Genomic DNA, 24,612 nt, shown 5'->3' with positions numbered 1-24,612 from the left:
TCAGCTCTAATGCATCTTTTGGAACAAAAATTAATATAAGACCTGGTCTTATTTTAACACAATATAAGACCGGGTCTTTAATATAATATAATATTATAATATAATATAATATAATATAATATAATATAATATAATATAATATATACCGGGTCTTATATTAATTTTTGCTCCAAAAGATGCATTAGAGCTGATGGTCCAGCTAGGTTTCATTTTCGGGAAAACACAGTACTCTTATCCAACTACCAATGTGTTGTCACTAAACGCTGAATTGGGAAGAGATGTGTATACTACTCCTTTCTCCCAACTCAGTAGGAAGTGGCTCCAGCATACCACTTGTACTTGGCCACAACCTCAGTACTCTCAGCCAATGCAAGAGGTATGCTCCAATGAGTCATTACTGGCGTGGTAATATACATTGTTTACAGGGTGCCATGTTACACAAGAACTGTGAAATACTTACCAAAAACTTGTACTTATAGCTTATACTTTACTATGAAAACACTAATGCAATGTCTTTTTTTTCTTTTGATGCAGAATATGTGAAGGAAGTTAAGTCATTAATGTGGGTGTATGTACTAGTAGGAAATATGATTCGTGGAATTGGTGAAACTCCCATCATGCCTTTGGGTATTTCCTACATAGAAGATTTTGCCAAATCTGAAAACTCTCCTTTATATATTGGTGAGTTTGAAAATCTGCCTTAGCTTCTTTTCAGGACAGTAAGCTATTTGAGGGTAGATATTAATTATTTATTTGGACTCAGTGATTACCGGAATGATGAGCAGAGTACCTTGGCACAGTTGTTCATCAATAAAAAATTGAATACAGCAATTACATTGTTGAATTGGAGCTAACTCCAAGTATGTACTTTGTTAAATCTTTTTTGCTGTTGAAAATACAACTAATCTAGTACCCTTAGAGTTCTCTTCATTTCCCCCAGATCCTTAGCTCTACTCATGTCCAATCTGTTAAAGAGATTTACCAATATTTTGTTAAAAATGTCTCTTATATTCAAAATTTATGTCACTATTTTCATTATGTCTTTTTTTTTTTTAAAGATTTTATTGGGTAAGGAGAACAGTGCGTATTTTCAGGTTTTTTGGGGGGAACAGTGTGTTTTTCCCAGGACCCATCAGCTCCAAGTCAACTTGTTGTCCTTCAGTCTTAGTTGTGGGGGGGCACAGAACCACCATCCCATGTGGGAGTCGAACTGGCAACCTTGTTAAGAGCACAGGCTCTAACCAACTGAGCCATCTGGCCACCCCTCATTATGTCTATTTTTGTTCAGATCTTTGTTATTTCATTTGTAGATTGTTATAACTTCTTCATTGGTCATTTTATTTCTAGTATTTTCTCTTATTATTTTCTCATAAACATTCTTGCAGCATAATTTTTTTTTTTCAAATGTTCCATGTATGATTCTGGAGTTTAGGAGAGAACAGAAAGGCTAGCAATAAAGTTTGACCATCATATATACATAGAAAGTCAATGAAAGCAAGAGGGAGAAATGAGGTTGCTGTGGGAAGCCATATATATAGGAAGAGGTCCTTGGATAAAATACTAAGGAACACTTCTACTTAGTGGAGTAGGAGGAAGAAACATCAAGGAAGGAGTAGTCGTAGAGGAAAAAGGAAAACAATAAATATATAGTTTTGTGAATGTCTTAGGAGGCAAATGTTAAAGAGGAGTTGTCCAGCAATGTCAAGTATAATAACATGGAGAGTTAGGAGGATGAGGGCCAGAAAATGACATTGGAACAGTGGCAAGAGATCACTGGTGCTACCTGAGACGATTTTGAGTAAAATGTGGAAGGATTTGAGCAGTGTGAATGACTGATGAGGAAGTAGAGGCAGAGTGTAGTGAAAAGAAAGAAAGCAGGGTAGATTTGAGATGCTGTAGATATCATTGACTGGGGGACTTTGAACAAGCACAAGAGAAGGAGTGTTTGGCTAAGCAAGTCCTCAGAGAAGACAGTGTTGATGTAAAAAATAATCAGGTGTGTATAGGGTAAACTAGCCTATAGAACTTCAGAGAAGGCAGAGACAATGGGCAAAGAAATATTTTGAAGTAAAGAGTAAGACAGTTAGGAAGTTCATGTCTGGATTTTCAGTGAGCAGGGAGGATGCAGCATAGATTCTGAATTATGGACAAGTTATGAGATAACTGATGATGAAATTCCAGATGAGTAAGAAGTTATGAGGACAGGGGAATGATGGGAATGGAAAATAAGAACGTGAAGGATAAGAAAGGAGATTATGATAAAGTATCAATAATAGTAAGGAATAGCCAGAGGAAGTTTCAACTTGGAGATTTTGGGAATGAAGCTTTTCTGAGGAATATGCCATAAGAAATTTATTATAACATGGTATTGACTTAGAATTCGTGTAAAAATTTGGCTTTGAAATCCTCAAAACAATCTTGCTGTATATTGTGGCTTTGTAAATAGCACAATCCTAGCAATGCTGCTCCAGCAAATCTTTACCTGTGACACAGCAAAAGAGAATTTGGAGACAAAGAGAAAGTGGCTATAAATTATGAGGCTCCTTCTTCAACATTTACAGAAACAAACTTGTTATACCAACCTTAATTTTCTTACAAATTGAATATTTAAGCTTAATTTTCTTACAAGTTGAATATCTAAAGCAAAAATAATTCAGTCTTCAGACTCTTCATGGAATTAGGACTCTTTATGTGGATATATATATATATATATATATATATAACTATAACTTCATATTTTCCTTTATTTTTAGGGTTTATAGAAACAGGAGCTATCATTGGTCCTTTGTTTGGACTTTTGTTATCCTCATTATGTGCAAATATTTATGTTGACACTGGATCTGTAAACACAGGTAATTCATTAAAATCTAGTTATATAGTATCTAGAGTACACAAAGCAACTTTAGGTATGCTATCACAGTTTGTTGTTGCTTTACTTGACCGTCAATTAGATAAACTATAATTTCCAGGAGTGCAAATTAAAGTGGACGAGTTTAAATAATTTTTTAAATGTTTCACACCAGTGAGCAGGAAAGCAAGATAAAATGCTGATCTTCTGACTCAAAATTCAATGCTCTTTCTACTGCATCAAGACCGTATTTCTTGTTCTCAAAAGATTTAAGCGCATAGGTTTGAATTTCTTTTAATCAAGCAATCATTTGTGTGTAATTAAATAGACCTTATAGTTATTTTAAAAGTACCTGTTTATAAATTCCTTACATGATAGGACAGATGGCCAAAGTAATTTATTGCTAGACAATATTATAACTATACATTGTCAGACAAGATTTATGAATGCCTGAATCATATACAAACTCTATACTGGGATAGAACTTAAGAATAGTAATTTAAATTTTTTATAGTTCATAGAGGAAACAATGACTAAAGCTAATTCAAAATGTGTATATTTTTTTACAGCTGATCTGACCATAACTCCCACTGATACTCGTTGGGTTGGTGCATGGTGGCTTGGCCTTTTGATTTGTGCAGGGGTGAATGTGCTCACTGCCATTCCTTTTTTCTTTTTGCCCAAAACACCTGCAATGGAAGGAATGGAAGGACTAAAGGATAATGCTGAGATCATTAAAAACGACAAAGAAGAGAAACAAAGAGAAAAGATCAAGAAGGAAAATGATAGGATCACTAAAGGCAAATATGAAAATTTTAAATATCATATAATTTACTTTTTATTTTACAGAGATGTGTATTGTGATCTATTGCTATAACATGCTAGACTGCATTAAGACAATTTGTCATTAACAGTCAGCAATCAGTAATGTCTAACTAGTCTGATTCTTCCTGTGCTACGACTTGGACATAAATAATATAATTTGGAAGATGAATTTTTTCAGATCAGTATTTATGTAAAATTTTATATAAATTTTGTCAGTCTGGGCACTTAGTAAATTTATCATTTATTTATTTGGTCCCATTTGCCTTCAAGGTCTAATTTTGAAAAAAATAAATTCAAACTAAGAACAAAAGGAAGAAAAAAAATATGTGCTGATCCAAATAAGTGTATAGTTCTGAATTAAAAAAAACAATAACAATGTTTAGCTGTGAGTTTCCTGGAAGTTAAGGCAGAAAAAGAAACATGATAGATCACATAATTCTCTATATTTGTTAGAGGGAAGAATCATGGTTCTAAAAGAGAAAATCTTCCCCAAGAAACAAATTATAAAAAAATAATAATTGTCATGTGATATATGATATAGGTAATATTGAACCACATAGTGTTGTCCAACAAATGTAGGAGCATATTTCATGTAACAGGATTTTTTTGTGTGTATGTGTAGATTGTCAATAAAAGCTCGAAGTATAATTTATAGAAGGTGTTTTTGTGGAAAACTAAGCTAAGATAGTCTAAGTACTCAGTATTCAAGAATACTGATTCTTAACCTTGGCCACATATTGGAATCACCTGGGAAATTTTAAAAACTACTGATGCCTGGAAATTCTGTAGTATTCTCAAGAGGTCTGATGTAATTAGTATGAGTATTTAATTAGTATGGCATGGACCTTGGAATTCTTAAACAGTGTTCATTTAGAAGGTGGGAAGGGCTCGGTTTTCTTACCTGTAAAGTGGAGATAATAATAGTAGTTAAAATTATAAAGTTGTTGTTGTTGTGTGAGGGTTAAAGGAGCTCAGGAACATATTATTATTACTAACACTAGTATTAGTATTACTATTGTTGATGTTGTTACTTCTAACATCACCCATAATTTATAATAGCATTTTGCACAAAATTTTTATTAACAATTATAAATTCACTTAAACCACAATTGAACATAATTTAATACTTCTCATATAATTAGGAGTCAATTTAAAATCTTGAAAATCCTTAGTCATCATGATTATATTAACAACTCTCTCAAAGGGATGATACGGACTGGTAGAGAATTTTAACATAGAATATTGTTTGTGGTCTGCAAGACCAAGTTTCAAAACTAGGAAAGAGCTTAGCTTAGTATAAGACATATAGAAAGGAATTCGAACTACTGAGACTCATCTATTAGGAAAGGGATGTCAACAAAATGGGTGACTTAAAAAGTTTCAAAGAGCTCTGAACACAGCTCTCACCCTTGTCATGTACTTTATTTATAAACATGACATCTGCCACTAGATGCATTCTACCATTCATTTCTTTGCATTAAGCTGTGCTTCTTCCTCTTCCAATTTGCTTTCTTTATTGATACTTTGTTCCAGAATGGATTTTACACAGTTTACTAAACAAACCAGGATAATACACAATAGGTAAGGAAATCAAGACAGAAAAAATGAAGACAGGAAAAGTGAAAAAACTATAAGTGAGACTTTGACCCAAAATGGCAGCAGTGTGACCCAGAACATTTGTTAGAGATGGGCCACAAACTGGGCTCTGAGTTTTGTCAGTCCACACAAACAGGGAAAAGTTTTAGTTAAATCATTTACATGGTCCTTAGTATGTACCTAATGAATTACTATCTCAGGGAGTGGGACCTGGGAATTGGTATTTTAAAAGACACCCAGGTGTTTTGAAACACATTTTGTTGTGAACATCAAAACTGTTGTTCTGAAGAAGCAGAAAAATACCTGGTACTTGAGAAAATTTATATCCCATGAATTCCCACGTATATCTTAATTTTAAAAGTTCAGGAGTGATAATATTAATATTTGAGTGTAAAGTTCTTTACCAAAATGATTTCTTGCCAGACTTTCGAGAATAGGACCAGCATCTTTCATTCTAGATGATGTCTAGAAAAGAGAGGATGTTAATAGAAGGAAAAACGGAAGGGTGAAAGGAAATGACGTGAACACAGACAATATTTTGGTTACATTACAGTTTTTCAAGACACAATAGTAACTTTGTGTCTGAAAAACTATTGTGCTCTGATCCTTACCCAGTCAGCTGTGTCGCTGACTTGCAGAAGCTACCAAAATGATGATATAACTTTAGCTTTCAAAGGGTAGAAAGAATGAAGAGTATGGGCATTATAAAACAGAAATACATAATTGGAGGGGAAGTTGTTTCAGGAAAAGTCAATCATAAAATGCAAAGTTGAGTTAGTTTGACATTGTTGTTATTCTTTCATTTCAGATTTTGTACCATTCATGAAAAGTCTTTTTTGCAACCCAATTTACATGCTTTTCATACTAGTAAGTGTGATACAATTTAATGCATTTGTTAGTATGATATTCTTCATGCCTAAATATCTGGAACAGCAATATGGAAAATCAACTTCAGAAGCAGTCTTTCTAATTGGTATGTTTGTTCTTCTTTGAACTACTAGCCCACATTTTCTCCCCATGAAATGATAAACAGTGTGATGACGGGTCTAGGAAATTCCTAAATTGAAATCTGTTAAGATATTTCTGCCTGTGGTATATATCCCCCCTTCCCATTGCCATTGAAATCAACAAAGAGTAGGAAGAGAAGAAAGCCAGGAAATCCTCTCTCTCCCCAGCCAGAACACAAATTCAAAATATTTGTGGAAATCTTGGGGAATGCACAAAATAGGCACAATTTTCGGATAGGCAATCCATTAATAAGAAAAAGAAAGACAGAGTTAATTCGTTAGGCGTCAACGTTTTACTCTCACATTTTACTCTTGGTTCCTAGCCATAAATTCCATGCTCCTTCTAATTTAGTTCCCTGGTTCCCCTGGTGGTTTGAGGTGTCTCTGCAGTCCATACATTCTAATTTTCTTGTGACTACACTAACCCCTACCTTCGGTTTCTTCAGGGATCTTTTTAACAGTTTTTAAAGTGAATTTCCTGTACTACCTGCATCCACATCACCTCAGTGTTTGTTAAAAGTTCAGCTACCTGGTGCCCACCTCAAACACAATAAATCGGACTCTCTGGTGTGGGATGCTGTAAGGGATTTTTAACAAGCTCTCCCAAATATGTGATTTAAACAGACCCTGACATGTAAGAATGCAACCTAGGGCTGTGTCTTCCTCTTTCTTCTTTTTTTCCTTTTTTGGAGGGAGGAGTAGGATGGGGAGAGTGCTGATCACTAGCAGCAAAACATGAAATGTAAATACATTTGACAGTCACAGACTCAGCAGTGATTGTCTAAAATTCCTGAACTGAGTCAAATTCTTAACAACCAGAGTTGGAATAAACAACAACAAAATCATATAATTCATAAAACATATATAATTCATACATCATATACAATTCATAAATTATATATATATATATATACATATATATATATATATATATATATATATCTCAACCCCAATGAATAGAAAGCAACACATTACTGGTGAACTCTGACTTGTTACTCCGACCTGAATCCTAAGAAAAGATCTATAGATCATGATCCTTACCTATAAGAAATTTACAACCTACTGCAATTAATTAAATGAATAATAATAACAGTCTTCAAAATATACTTTGACGTTGAGGGGCACTTCAAAAACCTCTCTGTAAGTAATATGTAAGTAAGTGGGGATAAAATTCAATCACCCTTCTTCACTGTGTATTGGACCTAAATGGTTTCTTATGTAGGACATGCTGGATAAAAGTGATACCATATTTGTTCCTTTGCTAAGTCACAATATAAGTAACATTTTTCTTGCATTTATAGGTATTTATAACTTACCTCCAGTATGCATTGGATATATAGTTGGTGGTTTAATTATGAAGAAGTTCAAGATTACTATCAAACAAGCTGCCTACATAGGATTTTGGTTATCTTTAATTGACTTTCTTCTCTATTTTTGGAGTTTTTTCATGATCTGTGATAATTCTTCAGTTGCAGGCATAACCACTTCTTATGAAGGGTATGTTTTTTTATTAATGAGTGTTATAAACTTTGAACTGATAATAACATATTTTGATAATAACATATTTTCTCCAATGATAATCCATGACTGGATTATTTGCTAATTGAAGTTAGTGGCAGTAATCCATGGTCTTTCATCTTTTCTTCATTTGTCAGTTATAACCCAATCCATTCAGGCTCTAGGTTTATTAAAGAGTTAGGGAACATATCACAGGGTTAGTGAGTTTGAGTGTGTGTGTGCGTGTGTGTGTGTGTGTGTGTGTGTGTCTTTGTGATATCCTAGTAGATATTAAAGTGCATATCCAAAGAAAGCTACCTACAGTTTCTAGTTGAATTAGGATATACTATCCAGCTATTTTATACTCCCATAAATGGGTAAAAATAAGAGTTGTCTATACAGTCTCAATTGCCTTTCTATGTTTGCATAATGGGCTGAAATTTAGCATAACTGAATCATAATACATGACACAAATTCATACACAAATTCATAGATTTCATTTGTATAGTTATGTTTGTATTATTGAAGAGTTTTAGATTTATATTTTGAGGGTGATCTGGGTTTATAGGAAGGTTGGGTGGTACTAGAGACTGTGCTCCCTGGTCCATCAGGGTAAGTGTCCACATTATCTCATTGAGCTAGGCTGCAGGCTGTGCTCCATGAGTGGGCGGGGTCACCGGCTAGCTTCCCTGACTGAATCAGGCTGCAGCCTGTGTTCAGCAATTTTAGGGCAATAGGCTGGGCTCTGGTGCTGGGCAGTGCTATAGGCTGGGTTCCACACTTTGGCAGTCCCGTAGGCTAGGCTCTAAGGCTGTACAATATCACTGTTCAAGCTCCTTGGTCATGTGGAGCCAGAGGCTATCCGTAACAACAGAGCAGAGCTAATAGCTCTATGGCTTACCAGGTTCTCTGGCCAGGCTTCTTGGATGAGTGGTCATCAAGATGGCAACATAGGTTGTTTCTGATTTCAGTTCCTGATACATTTTTATACTAGAAGAACGTATTTATTTACTCACATAATTATGTTTCTGGAGCTAAATGTATTATCTGTATTATATATTGAATCGCAGATTTTGATTCTTCAAGTGAGCCCCTGAAATTGCTTTTATAAAATATCTTTTTTTAATTTTTTTTTTTCCACCATATGGATCAACCACAGGGATTAGGTCATCTTTATTTTTCAGTTCTAATAATACCTGGAAAAACATCTCCCATATGGTAGGCACTCAATTAATGCTTATTTATTGACTTTTTCTTTATCTGAAATGAATCAGTGAAAAAGTGGCTATGTGGTCACTGAAACAGTATCTTTTATGCCAGATCTATAGCACTGAGGTTGATGGTTACACATTGATGGTTAAAAGATTTCTGTTTCTATTTTGGGGAGGAAAGGAAATTTAACTGTGAACTGAGATTTGAGAGAGAGAGAGAGAGGGGGAGAGAGAGAGAGAGAGAGAGAGAAAGAGAGAGAGAGAGAGAGAGAGAGATGCTCTAATAGTCTTTCAATATTCATGGCATTATTTTAAATCATTTCAGAATGCAGCAAGATTTATATGTTGGAAATGCCATTCTTGCTGACTGCAATATGGATTGCAACTGTCCAACTAAAACATGGGACCCTGTGTGTGGAAGCAATGGTTTGTCATATATGTCAGCTTGTCTTGCTGGTTGTGAGACATTTGTTGGAACAGGAATAAACATGGTAACAAACTTTTTTTTTTACAGAACTTTTGCTTTATGTACTACATTAGCACTTTTCAACTATGAACTGGGGGCACATTTGATAAAAATAAAATTAACATCTTTTCTCAAAACCAAATTAATTTTTTTTGTGGAAAAAATAATTTACTTTCATATGCTCACTTGATTTGCTTTTTATTTCCTATATCTTATTTTAAACTTTCAGTGTCTGAGCACTAATCTTTAATTTCATAGCAGTTGACATTATTACTCAGATAATTTGTTTTTAAAATACTCTGGACTGAAATATTTTTATCATTGAGATACAGTAGGCTGTTTTGATCTCAATTATCCAGCTAATTGTTTTTGCTGCTTTTTCTTTTTTTTTCTCTTTTCTGTTCATATGTATTTTTCTGTGTTTTTCACATTCTGGCAGCTTTGTAAGAAAATGGAATTAGGCATGTTTTCTTGCCTAAAAAATGTCATAGTACTTATAATGTTGGTTGGTGATCAAAGTAACGTAGAACTTTTGGTTCTTAATGATGCCTGGAAACATATAAGAATTCAAAAGAGTTGACTTTACTCTGTTTTTGCAATAAGCTACAGTTTTTGAAATAAAGCTTTGTTTAAGTATCTAATGATAAATATTTCAATTGAGCATTTTGAAATAAATTTTGTCATACTTCATACTGTATCAAAACAGAAGGAATTTTATAAAGCATGACTTCAGGATAGCTGAGCTGTTGCAAATTCACTCCGTATATTTAGAGAGAGACACTGTTTTTCGGAAACCACCCTTCTATGTTTTCTTTTAGGCTCTTGAGCGATACCATAAAGGAGATGAGAATAAAGGGAGTAAACAGTGTCCATTTTGATCCAATTGGCTGTGTAGAAAATATTTGAGATTTGTGTTGACAATTTTTCTTCCTTAAATAGGATATATTATTTTTTGACAGGTGTTGCACAACTGTAGCTGTATTCAAACATCAGGAAATTCATCTGCAGTTCTTGGGCTGTGTGGCAAAGGACGTGACTGCTCCATGATGCTCCAGTACTTTTTAATCTTGTCGATGATCAGCAGTTTTGTTTATTCTTTATCTGCCATACCTGGATATATGGTTCTCCTGAGGTACACACATTAGTTTCTTGATTTAGATTCCTTTCTGATCATTTATTAACTTTTTGAGAATGTCACTTGGAGCCCATGGTATCTAAGAATTCAGTGCTGTAATATATCATTTATTAAGAGTATCACATTAAACATTGTTGAAATTGACAGAATCTTAGAGTTAGCAACATAAATGTTTATCTGTTGGCATTTCCCTTTGTATCTTTCCTTCCTTATTTCTTAGAGTTAAATTAGTGAAACGTTCATTGTTTAACACAAAAAGAGACACAGTTCTGTTTTAGGGTAAACCATATGAAATGGTTATTTTGGTAGGTAAAGAGTGATTGCCTAGCAGTCATATCCTATGGTCCAACCTATAGGACAGCGGAGTGTGAAGCGTCAGAAGCCCCGGTTGCACCTATTACTATCTATAGGGCATTAGGCAGGTCACTTGACTTTTCTGAGTTCCATTTTTCTTTAATAAAAATGGGCATAATAATAAATGCTCATCTCTCCTATCAGGTTATTGTGAGACACAAATGATGAAGGGCTTACTGAAAGTTGGAAACTTCAGAGGTAATTCAAACTTTAGTATATTGTACATGTGTTCTTTTGATTACAGCATTTTTCATGCCTAGTAAACAATTCTAAACATGCCGAGTAAAGAAACTTTACATTTCTTTCTCTCCTTTTAAAATTTTCTCATTGGAACTCAGAAGCAGTTAATCATAATTCTCAGTTCCATAGCACATTATCATCATAGATCGGAGGAAGATTACTCTCTTATTTTATTTTCCTTTGTTTTTATTTCTTCATTCTATTTCCCACTTCCTCTCACCATAGGCACCCACACATCAAAATTAGTTTATTAGTTATTATTGTGTTATATAACTTCCATATATATGGGAAATTTCTATAGGTGTCTTATTTCATTTTTATGTTCAGACGGTAATTTGAAAGATGTAAGATTTTAAGGGGAAATATTGAGGTTTTTCTTTGCGGCCTAATGCATGGTTGATTTTTGAGTATTTCATGTGTTTCTGGAAAGAGTGTGTACCTTCTGCATTTTGGGTATTTGGTTCCCATATGTCTTGGATTGAAGTAAATCATTGCATTATCTAACTTTTGTAAATCTATACTTTTTTTTTTGTCTGCTTAATCCATCAGTTTTTCAGATGTGTGTTAAAATCTCAAAATTTCTGATGTCTTTCTATGTATAATTATGTGTCTTTTAAAAATATTATGTATTTGGAGGCTATATTGAAGGATGCAGAAATGTGCCTTTGATTATTATATTCTATTATTACCAGCACATAATTTTCTTCTTTATTTTTTCATCATTTCTTTCAGGGAGTTCTAGTTTGTTTGTTACTAAAATTGCAGTTCTAGGTTTCTTTTGGTTCATTGTTACCTGTTATTTCTTTTTCCTTCCCTTTTAATCTTCAATGTTCTATTCCACTTCATAGACACTTTGTTAGATCTGATTTTGGAATCTGAGATTGGTGAGGTTAACCCACTTATATTTATTGTAATTATTGTGATCTAGCTCTTTTTGCCATTTTATTTCATACACTTTATTTATTTGACTGCTTCCCTTTTTTTTTTTTGCTTTTCACTGTATATATTGAATTTTCTTCTTCTACTTTGAAAACTGTATTTTCCAAATAGTTAAACCTGACTATTGAAATTCTTAACTATGTTTCTGTTTTGTTTATCAATTAAAAAACTTTTCAATATTAATATCTACGCCCTTATAAGACAACTACTTAGTCATGCTTTCAGCTCTCTTCACGTCTCTATTCCTTAATTTCTTGCCAAGATTATATAATACAGCTTAACACCTGGAATTTTATGAATATACTTATCCTTTTCTTTTTGTGGAATCTCTATGGATTTTCCGCCCTGATGGTTGAGCAGTAACATCTATGCTGCTCTAGTTTTAAAGAACTATATGAATTTCTATCAACATTTATCCATAATTGCATTTTAGTTTTCCTTTCTGATCCCTGAATTCTATTCTAGAAATTGTTATTATCAATGCCAATTAATTATAGTGTTTGAAGAAGTTTAAACTGCTTACAGTTTAAGATTTCATGCTTCTTTGAGATGAGAAAGTGGGCTATTAGATATAGAGAAGAAAGAAAAATTCTTCAGTACAATTTAAATGCCCTATTTCCTGTACTAAATGGAAACCATGGGACCAAGAGGGTTATGCTAATTCTCCTGGCTTTTCTTCCTTTTGAGTAAAATCACTGATGTTGTCTAAATAACCTATGTGTTAGATATATAATGTCTAGATCAACTGTGCTTCAATCTATGAGTCAGTGGAGTAATTAGAACCCAGTAGAATATTTGTAACCAAGAAAATACCAATAAGATAATGTTTTTTGCTAAAAAAAGCATTGCAGCCTTTTGTAAGAAAGCTTTCATTTGTCAGCTTTGAGTTAATCAGGGAAGGAATGGAATGCAGAGCAACTCTCAAAATGAATTCTTTGAGTAGGTAGCAATGTTGACGCTGAAGTGAGGGGGGCACAAAAAGTGCCACTGCGGAATTATAGTCTTCATTTCTCCTTATGGGCAGTGAAAAGGTAGGAGAATTTTTGGAAAGAATAAAGGAATCAGTATGAACACATCACTTAGAAAGTATGTTTGCTTTGGATTTTCTATCACTTTCCTTTGAAAATTCTTATTATTGCTTTACTTCTGTCTTACATTTACTTATGTAAATTCTTGGCATTTCTGTATTTTGTTAATAAAAATAACAAATACAGGTAGGGTTGCATTGTTCTCATTTTACTCTAAAGGTTGAACCATTAGAATCAAGAAACACTACTTGATAGAGGATAGAAATTGATTGATATGAAATAGTTTCTTCAATAACTTTGATAGAAATGAATGAGCAAAAAGTGTCGGGTGAAATGCCAAGGACCAGAAGTGAGGCTCCTGAGGCTACAAACTTGATCATCAGGACTTGAGGGAAGACCTGAGCGTGAAAGGACATTTTCTAATGCTCAGTGTGTTACTAGCACAAGGACAGTCCTTTAAAAAAACTATAGTTTTCATTTTATTTTTATTTATTTATTTTCAAAAAAGAGCTTTATTTTTTAACATTTTTTATTCTTTTAAAATTTTACCCATCTCCCCAGACCCTCCCCTTTGGCAACCTTCAGCTTGTTCTCTATTTCCATGGGTCTATTTCTGTTTTGTTTTATTTATTCATTTGTATTATATTTTTAGATTCCACATATAAGTGAAAACATACAGCATTTTTCTTTCTCTGTCTGACTTATTTCACTGAACATAATACCCTCTAGGTCCATCCAAGTTGTCACAAATGGCAAGATTTCATTCTTTTTTATTGACGAGTAATTTTCCATTGTATATGGTAGTTTTTGAATCCTTATTTTTATTTTATTCATTAATTCATTTATATTTTTAGGTGTGTCAAACCTGAAGAAAAGTCTCTTGGTGTGGGATTACATGCATTTTCCACAAGAGTATTTGGTAAAAATAGTTATCTTTTCCGAACATTACATTAGACCATTATTAAATACTAAGTAAATGAAGTCACTCTTTTAGAGTAACAGTCTAGCAAATATTCCTTCTGCTTGCAAACAGCACTTTGCCATTAATAGAAGAACAAAGTACAAGAATAAATGGATAACGTCTTTCTTTTACTTGAAAAAGTCCTATCTGACCTTAATTCTGCTTTTCATCTATTAGATTTGAAAAACAAATGAACAGGAAATTATATGTTACAACAAAATGTACACATGATTGGCCCAAATATTACAGGAAAAAATTACAGAAAAATATTAATTCAATGTTTTTCTCTATTAATAATTTTATGTTGCATTTATCCATCAGATTACCTATCCTTTATAATCTAGAAACTTTACTCAAAGTAATTTCTAATTTCTAAAAATAAAATTTAAAGCATTAGATTTATATTTTATTAAACTTTTATTAAACTTCATTTAAATAAAGTTTAATTTAAAGATAAAATTGACATGTTTCCAAACAAAAGAATGTATCTTAATTTTTACCTTGTTGATGGATTTTTCTTTCTCCCTTTTATTGTAGCTGGAATTCCTGCACCTATATATTTTGGTGCTTTAATAGACTCTACATGTTTACACTGGGCAACTTTGAAATCTGGTGAGTCAGGAGCATGCAGGATATATGATTCCACCAACTTCAGGTAAAGATATTTTTTTAAACATCTTTTTATCTTAGCATAGACTCTGCCTAAGATGGCATCACTCACATCTAACATTTTCTTGTCAAGTGACTAGTTTCCTTTACTTTGTTTCCAGAATAGTTAATGATACTATATCTTCATTTTTTATTTGTATACTAGAATTTTATTTCCTCATTATTCTCAAAGTATTTTATAAATATAAGCGTGGAAATTTCCTTAACATAACATTTCAAAATGTTGTTTGTTAAATTGGTTGCAGTCAATACATTATTGGTGGTAATGGCTGTATATAAGCTACCTATCTAAATTTAAATTACATCATTCTCTAAAGTATCTCCATGTCATCTCACATCACTTGAGAATCTTACTGGCCTCAATCCTTCTTCCTTTCATCTTCCACCTCTGATCTCCAAAATGATACTTGTTCTCTCTCATTAAATTTAGCTGACAAAATAGTCTTCTTATTGTCTTCTTATTAATGTCTCTTATTTTTTTGTTAATGTAGATTTGATTTTGAACAACACACATGTGATAATATTCACCAGTTTTTGAACAAAATTCTTCCATTTTTTCTATTTCATGTTCTTTTTCATTTGGAGACCTGAATTTCATTTAAATCTGTATAAACTTCTCCTGATAGGGTAGTAAGAAAATTCTTTCAGCATTTACAAAAAAAGAAAAAAAAAAAGAAAAAAAAAGCAATTTAGCACTGTTTAAAACATTCTAAGGTCATATCTTGATCAGTAAAAGGACTGTCAAGGACTTCACTCTCAAGAACCATGAAGAGAGCAGACAGCATGAGATTCATGCTTTTCATAGTTCCTCTTTTACCTAAAGTTTCACTGGGGTTCTGCGGAGGTGGGCCCAGTGTATACTGTACATGCAATGGGTTTGTATCATGATTGAGGAACCCTGTGAATTACTTGTATAGGTTGGCTTCATCCTGCTACTTGGATTCCTGTTGATAACGGCCTTTTGATAACAGCATTTCTCAAATACTATTTCAAACAAAATAATTATATTTGGTACCATCGTCAGTCAGAATAAGTAGAAAGATAAAGTGCACTCATGAGAAAATTCACCAGAAACTAAATGTAGTATAGAAACAAGAGGCATACATTTTTGGTAGACAATTCTCCATGGGTCCCTTGCATTTCTGTGTAGCTTGTTAACAGAGGCTTTTGTTCTGTACTATTTTTTCAAGAATGGTTTAGCAACACATGATCTTGGAAGATACTGATGGTGTTTCCGTCTGGAGCAGAGTTTGTTGTCCAGGATGATAAAGTAAAATCTCCCTCTGGGACTAAAGCTGGCAGATTTGCTTACAACACATATAAAAGATTGGGATTTCCTAAACTTGGGCTTTCTTAGCTGTGACCTAAACCCAATGTGTGTACACCATCACCTGGGCCTCTTTCTGTGTCACCTCTTTGGGACTGGGGGATTAAGGAAAACTAACCTGAACATGAAGCTTGGGTTAACTGCTGTACAACAGTAAAAAAGTCCTTTGTCTCTAACCATAGTGTCTTGTATCTTCTGCCAGCATCTACGCAGCTATGGAAGGTTAAACTGTTAGCTTAAAATCCAGATAAAATCTAGGACTTTTTTAAAGTTCTCGAGAATAGAAATACTGATTAAATTTTCCCCAAAATTTGAAGATTATCACTTACATTTATTTCCATCTAATACAAAGGGAGAGACATATTAAGAAAATTTCAATGGAATAAGAAATAGGAAAAAACAGCACGTTAAATAAGTTGAAAAAATATGCCTAAATGTACCAGGTTTCACAATAACTACAAACAAATTGAACTTGCTTTTTAAAAGATAGTGACTTTCACATTGGAGTTTTCAAAATTTCAGCGATATGTTATTTATAAGAGCCAGAATATAAGATTGTTATAAGAATATAATGCAAAGAAAGGTTGAAGACAAAGGTGAGAAAAAATATACCAGGCAGATATTAAATCAAGCTTCTGTGGTTACATTAATGACTGTGAGACAAAGTAGAATTTATTAATAAAGTGAAAAGAATTAATAGAGTTAAAGAGGATATTACTTAAAAATAAAAGAAACACTTTATCAAGGATATATAATAGTTACAAACCCATATAAATTTATTATGAATATAACCTCAAATATATAAAACAAAAACTCACAAAATTGCAAGAAAAAAGTCTACAGAGTAGAAAATTTCAACACACTTCTCTAACAAGTGAATATGAAATACAGAAGATATGAATTACTAGATTGTATGAGTTATCTCATACATATATAGCAATTTTAAAGCCAACCATAGAATACATATTCTTCTCAAGCCTATAGTAAGCATTTATAACAACTGACCTGTCCTATGCCATAAAGAAATTAAAAAAAAAAAAAATCCAAATGTTGACACCATAAAACCTGTTTTCTGTCCCCAATGGAATTAGAAACCTGTGATAAAATATTGCTAACCCCCATGTTTGGAATTACTCATGGGTTAAAGAAAGAATAAATTAAAATAAAAATAATTAAGTAACTAGAACTTTTATGTCAGTGAAAGCACTGAATAGAAAAATTTACGGGATGAAGCTAATCCAGGATTCAGAGGGATATTTAGAACTTTAAATGTATATCTATCTATATTTTAAAAAGACCGAATATTGAACTCAAAATTAAGAAAGGACAGCAAAGTAACTTCAAGTAAAGTAGAACAACCTGACAAATGATTCAATAAGTTACACATTGACTCATTTCCTATCTTAAATAAGAACAATAGACACAATATGTTTTTAAAATTCCAAAGGGCCACATCTAGGTTCAAAGATATTCTAAACACCATCCTGGACATCCTGTTCCCTGAACCAAATATAAACATAAACATAAATGGAGTAAACAGAACTGAATTCAAAGGCCGAATGTAAAGGCTCTGAGCCTAGAAACAGGAAGCGGTTTCTAGAGCAGCTTCCAAAGGAAAAATAAAGTACTTCCAAGGAGTGGAGAGACTCAATTCAGATTCAATGCTTTAATCCAAGTGGTGGGGTAGAACACCCTTGGACTGGGTTAAGTAGTATCCCTCAAAATTTAATGTCCACCTATAACCTCAGAATATCTTATTTGGAAATAGGGTCTTTGCAAATGGATTTAGTAATTAAGATAAGGTCACACTGGATTAGAGTGGGCCCTAAATCCAATCACTGGTGTCCTTATAAGAAGAGGAAAGGAGAGACAGAGATACATGGAGAACACCATGTGGTGATAAAGGTAGAGATTGCAGCGATGCATCTGCAAACCAAGGAATGATAAGGATTGCTAGAAGCTAGTAACAGCTAGGAAGAATATAGGAAAGATTCTTTCCTGGAGCCTTCAGAGGAAGCATAGCCTGACCAACACCTTGATTTTAGACTTCTCACCTCCAGAATTCTGAGAAAATAAATTTCTTCTGTTTTAAGCCATCAACTTTGTGGTGCTTTGTTTCAGCAGTGCTGGAAAGCTAATGCAAACCTCACTGTTAACAGTGGCTACACAAACAAACAAACAAACAAACAAAAACTTTGTGCAGATCATTGCTGTGTTAGTAAGGAGGGGATAATACACAGATATACCAAAGAACTAAACCAAGTGATATGTTCCCTCTGTGGTTATTCCTAGTATCACTACGAAAAATCACTCAAAATTATAAGAACTCGGTTGGAGTAAGGACCTGGGGAATTGGGAAAAGCAAAGGAAAATTTATCAGATTTGGAGGAGTATATACAAATAGCCAAGAAAATAAAACCTAAACAACCAACCAGCAATAACAATAAAATACTCAAAAGGAGCTTGCAAACTAAAAATTAAAAACACGTGAATAAATTCAATAGTAAAAAACATAATTACACAAATTACCAATTGAAAGATGATTCCATTGCAGATTAAATTTAATTTCAGAGTATGACAAAGGTTTTAAAATTAGTATGCTTGACCAGCTAAATAGGATTAAAAGTAGTAAATGGATGGCATTTACTATCCATTAAAAATGAACAAGAAATAATGAAAAAAACACTAGCAGAAATATCAAAAAGAACTCTTAGAAATATTAGAAATTAAATGTATAGCATTGAAATAATAAAAGCAATTCTAAATATATAATAAATTTCAAGTCAATGTGATTAAAATGAGAATTGGTGAACTAGAAGAGAGAACAAAAGAATTTATTTAAAATTTAAATTAATGATCTGAACTGATTAAACAAAAATGAACTACCTAAACAATATTAATGACCAATTAACAATTAAAGCATATTTTAGAAGATTTCTAGAAAAGAGAATGAAGGAAATGGCAGAGATTACAAAGAATTAATGGTTTAGAATTTCCTAGAATTTAAGAGAGACATGAATTTTTAGATAAAAAGTGCATTTCAAATGCCTAATAGAATAAATATAAACAGAAATATCAGAGTAAAATTACAAACACTCAAGGTTAAAAAAAAGAAAAAAAGAACAAACATAAAAGTTACCCAGAGAAATAAACATGTAGCCTACAAAGAAATAACAATTAGACCAATAGCAGACAGGTCACCATCAACAGCAGATCCTAATATTTTTATGATCCTTATTGCTTTTGGTTTGTGTTGAAACAAAAACACAAATCTGAGAGTGATAAATGGGCAAATATGGCTGCATGTAATATTTTAAATTTTATCTACAACAGAAGATACTGTCGATGATAACGTGTGATAGGACACAAACTGGGAGCATAGGGAACTCTCATATAGGGCTGGTGGTGAAAAAAGACCATGCAGAGAACTTTTGGGCTATATTTACTAAATTGCATAATCTACGACCCTAAGACATATTTTAGAGAAACTCTTGCTTACATGCACAAGAAGACATGTAAAAGGGGGGTTATTGCAGTATTTTGATATTAGAAAAAATTTGAATAAAAGTGTCCAATAGGAAAATAGATTAATAGGTTGTGGTGTGTTCATACATTGGAAATTAAGTGCAATAGTTAAAATAAACAAAGTAGAACTCGTGTATAAACATAGTTTTAAAATGGTGGGTTAATACAGAAAATTTCAGAATAAAAATATAGTATTACACCAATTATTTAAAATGTAAAAATATATAAAATAATTGTACATATCAAGAATGTATACATACACACACTTTGCACAACTATAAAAATAGGAACAAAATTCATAAAATTCAACATAGTGTTACTTCTGGGTTGGGTTTAGAAGGTAATAAATAGGGTCATAGGGGTATACAGAGGACTTAAATGTATTAGTGTTTTCTTCTAAATTGGTCTGAAATAAAAATAAAAAAAATTAATCATTTAAAAAACCTGGGTGGTGAGTGCAGACATGTTTAAAGTTTTTTCCCTGTATTCTTGAAATGTTTCATAATAGAAAATTACACAAGTAGAAATATGAAAATAAAAGCATAAATTAATAGATTACACATAGATATAACAAAAAATAAAAATATGTGTTTTTAAAAATATTAAAATATAATGATAATGAGAATTATCTGGAAAGTTCAAATAAAAAGAGATACAAATAAACACTATTAAGAATGCAAAAGGGAATATATGTGTAAGTACAGTTACTTAGGGATTTTAAATATAACAATTTGGAAACAAATAAAAATTTTCTAAAATATAAAAATTTATATATAAAATAAAATATACATTTCCAAATTTCACTATATATATAAAAAAATGAATTTTTTTTATAGCTATCAAACTGAATCAGTCAAAATCCCCATCTTCTAAAGGACCAAGTCTACATGCTTTTAACGCAAGTTTTACAAATCTTCAATAAACTGATGATTCCCACACTATACAAGTTATACCGAGAGGTGGAAAAAAAGAAGAAATATCTCCCAATTCATTTTACAAAGCTAACACAATATTGACATTTACGTTAGACAAGTTCAGTACAAGGAAAAAAAGGATAGGCTGATTTTACTTATACATGCAAAAATCCTAAATAAAAAAATTAACAATTGAACCTAATAATGTATAAAAACTAACTGATAAGAGTTTATTTTAGGCATGCAAAGATGGTTCAACATCAGAAAAAGCCTATTAATGTGATAAACTCTATTAACAAAATAAATGGGGGAAATATTGGATCTTCTACTAACTACATTCAGAAAAATGATTTGGAGATATTTTACACATTAATAATTAAGACTCTGAGCAAACTAAATAAAGAGGAACTTCCTTAACCTAATTAAGGTCATCTCAAAAATAACAAGAGTAAGTATTGTAATTAATGGTGACTCTTTGGAAGCATTCTTATTAAATACTGGAATAAAACTGCAATTACTGTCAGTATCAAATTTAAGTTAGAGATTCTATTCAATGTGAAAAAATAAAATAAAAAGTTACAAAAGATTAGAAAAGTAGAAAATAAACTTGGATTTTCTGGATGAAAAATGCCAAAAAAAGGAAATATTTTAACAAACAGAATTGATAAGTGAGTTCAGAAAATTTGCTTATGTATGATCAAACTGCAAAACACTTAGCTGCTATTGTTCTTACGGGAATAAAATATTAATAAAGTTATGTAAAACTAGTTTGTATTCACCACACTATCTATTTAAGATTTTATATATTTTAACTTTTTTTTTTTTTTTGAACAGATACATCTACCTCGGATTGCCAGCAGCACTAAGAGGATCAAGCTTTATTCCAGCCATTTTGATCCTAATTATTTTGAGGAAGTATCATCCACCTGGTGAAAGTACCTCTTCAGGAACTGCACATGTAGAGGGAAAGATTACAGGGAAGGAAAATGAATGCCAAGAAATGGACCAACTTTCCAAAATTTTGAACGATAATGAATTGAAAACTAAACTGTAATGGCCTATTATATCATGCTTCAGAGTTGGAGAACACCCTACAACTTAATTGTTTTTAAAAATCAATAGAGGTACTGCAGATAACTTTTTCTTGACTTTAAGAACCTCACAATTTTTTTTTTCACTCAAGATAAAAAAAAGTTCACTGATGGTATTTCTGAGGCATCATGGCATTTGAGGTTTTCCTCAGAGGACATTTATAACAATCCTCAAAACAGGATATTATTTTTACATTAAAACAGCAATTTCTCTTTTAACTCATGCACAATAAGAGTATATCTCCCAGGTCTTTTTTTTAATGATTCTAAAAATTTCCTGTTATGAAAATCTATGTAATTCCATTGCATTTCTGCTTTGATATTGGGATTAGAGACAGAAATTGTCATCCTGCTTATGTGAATAAGTATTTAAATTGATTACTTCCACGTAAAAGAAGCCTATGTCTTCTATTTTATTTAGAAATTGTTCTTTAACTCCTCCTATTCATTCTAGACATGACTCTGAAAATAGATTACTCACTAATATGCCATCACTTGCTTTCAATTAATTCTCTGCCTTATTACTCATGTTATATGTTTGCTCATTTTGTTCAGAGTACTGAAAAACTTAATAAGGTTATTAAAAATCATGGAGCAAAGATTGTTGGAATTTTTTTTTCCCCAGCAGTTCAAATCTGGTGGCTAAACTCTCTCTTAAATACAAGTGTCTGAGCTGAAGGATGAAAAGGTAATATTAGAAAAACACTAGTCCTTAAAGTTTGCTTGTAGTGAAGATATTGTCAAAGGAATACTTTCCCAGATTCAGGAGGCCTCCTTAGACCAATGTTTATATCACCCACAGTGTCCTAAGTTAAAACACAAGCATTAGTTTTCCATAAACCACCTTAGAGAATGAAGCTTTTAAAAAGTAGCTTCTGTTATGAAACTGAGGTTAATAAAATTCAAGATGCACATTTAAAATTAAATCTACTCACAGTATTATTTTAGAAATTATGGATACAGTACAAGAGACCTTATGGGTGATACGGGTTTCTGCTTTAACAAAGTAGAATGAACAGCCATGTTTATCTACTCCTTATTCTCCCTCATATTCTTTATCCCATTGAAATGATAGTATATATATATATATATAAAAGATATAAATCTCTAATGGCAAAGAGAATAAGAAAAACAAGAATGGAAGAAGTGGGTGCCAATATGATATCGTTATTTATGTGTAATAAAGGAAATGGGTGTGTCTCTAGGGATAGAACAGAGTGGGAGAAGCTTTAATCCAGAATGTACTTAGAAGGAATATAGGTAGGAGCCTCTGGTGGCAAGCCCAAAGAATACAAGTTGGGCTGGATAGAAAATAGGCCAGTTACTTGCAGGACTGTCTAGAGATATTTTTAAGACTAACAGGATTTTCTCAGCAGTTGGATGTGCCATGTAAGAAAAAAGCAATTCAGATGAAAAAGACTGGGTAGAACAAGTTTTGGGGAAAGAATTAAAATTACGTATTGGACTCCTGAAGTTTGAGACTTTATCTCTGGGAATATTAAACATAACCATGACTCAAGACAGGGACAGGTTTGAAACATGAGAGAGGAGCTAAAACCGTTGGAAATAAAGAATGTAACTCAAGGGAGGTATGACTGTAGCAATGAGGTAGCAATGAGTGTTAGGGTCTAATGACGTGAAATATGGATCTGCTTTTTCTGGAGTGGAGGAAGTGGGGAGAATGGTCTGGAAGGTAAAAGAGGGTTGTGAGAAAAAGTAAACAGCTACCACATAAGAAGTTTTTTGCGGGGAGCAGTGTCAAGAGGAACCCGGATTTTGGTTAGGGTGCAGTGATGAAGAAAATGCCCATTTATGAGTTTGAGAATATAGATGGCTTGAGTATATAGATGGTTTGGGTGATGAGGGACTCTAAGTTCCAGAGGACAAAGTGAAAATGAGCAGATTTCAGGAAATGGAGACTGAGAGAAAAAGGTAGATAACTGGAGAAGTATGGAAATTAGACTTATGGAAATTAGAAGAAAGGGGATGAGACATAACTCGGAATTCTGAAGCTTGTTGGATCACTGACATGAGATCAGTTCTGACGGATTTCAAGGCAGATAGTATTGGTGAGACCATGATTGTGAAAACTAAGAGGAGTCATGAGTGGGCTCCTTCATGACCCCTTATTATAGGGACAAATTGGAGAAGCAGAATCTTACTTGAGTATCAGTGGCTCTTTTTTGACTTCTACTGAAGAAATGATCAAAGTAAGTTAAGTTTTGCTTTGTTCACAGTTCACCCACTTGAATACCCTCAGTGGAGTATAGTAGGCCCTGAGAGACATGATTTTGGACCCAGTTACATGGGCTTACTCTTATCCCCGCTGGGAAAGAAGACTTTTTACTCTGCGAGCATAGGATTCTCTCTTGACACTTCTTGGTAGAGGAAAGAAGATCAGAGAAAGTAGGTGTTAGAGTGCTTTGTGATCTCTAATGACCTCGGTTGTTACAGTCCACGAGGCCAGGGGACGTTAGTTCTTATTCTAAGTACTCGTACTCTCTTATGATAGGGTAGAGGTAATGACATAGCAGACAGAAGTAGAGAACAGAAGCAGGAGGAAAATAGGTAGTGGGAAGTCTAGGGTCACTAATATCCTTATGTAAAATTGTGGGGAGTCGTAATAGAATTAGAAATGGTTTAATATATTACTTATAATTCTATGTGTAACCAATCTTTACAGGAACTTAAAAAAAATAAGAACTTAAAAAACACAGAAATTGGGAAAAGAAATGTTCAGGGAAGGGGAGGAAATAACCATTCTTTATATTGTATAGCAGAAAGCTTACATATTTTAAACTTGATAAATTAAGATAAAATTGGCATAAACATATTTGAATTGTTTAAAAGTGGTTGCACCTGTGCCATTGGATTTTTCATGAGGAGAGCAAAAAACAACACATTCATCTTTCATTTTAGTTCCTTTTATACTCTGATTTTCCCCCCAGTGCATGCAAAACATGATAAAAAATAATATTT

General features: G+C 32.8%; 1 protein-coding gene across 5 annotated transcripts in view; it reads left to right on the top strand.

Moving 5' to 3' along the window:
* SLCO1A2 (solute carrier organic anion transporter family member 1A2) overlaps positions 1–22,694 on the top strand; it is a 37,649-nt gene extending 14,955 nt beyond the window's left edge. For 2 of the 5 annotated variants that reach the window (XM_033118124.1, XM_033118123.1), the window contains exons 5-14: positions 535–681; positions 2,754–2,852; positions 3,418–3,648; positions 6,078–6,242; positions 7,578–7,773; positions 9,310–9,475; positions 10,410–10,582; positions 14,001–14,065; positions 14,645–14,762; positions 21,377–22,694. In XM_033118124.1, coding sequence (XP_032974015.1) covers positions 535–681; positions 2,754–2,852; positions 3,418–3,648; positions 6,078–6,242; positions 7,578–7,773; positions 9,310–9,475; positions 10,410–10,582; positions 14,001–14,065; positions 14,645–14,762; positions 21,377–21,596 — 1,580 coding nt within the window. In that variant the 3' untranslated portion in view covers positions 21,597–22,694. The remainder of the gene's footprint in view (positions 1–534; positions 682–2,753; positions 2,853–3,417; positions 3,649–6,077; positions 6,243–7,577; positions 7,774–9,309; positions 9,476–10,409; positions 10,583–14,000; positions 14,066–14,644; positions 14,763–21,376) is intronic. The other 3 variants (XM_033118121.1, XM_033118120.1, XM_033118122.1) reach the window with 2 other exon arrangements.
* The last annotated feature ends 1,918 nt before the right edge of the window (positions 22,695–24,612 follow it).

The sequence above is a fragment of the Rhinolophus ferrumequinum genome, chromosome 10 (genome assembly GCF_004115265.2).
Source record: "Rhinolophus ferrumequinum isolate MPI-CBG mRhiFer1 chromosome 10, mRhiFer1_v1.p, whole genome shotgun sequence".
Taxonomy (NCBI): domain Eukaryota; kingdom Metazoa; phylum Chordata; class Mammalia; order Chiroptera; family Rhinolophidae; genus Rhinolophus; species Rhinolophus ferrumequinum.
This window is presented reverse-complemented; position numbering and strand designations above follow the sequence as displayed.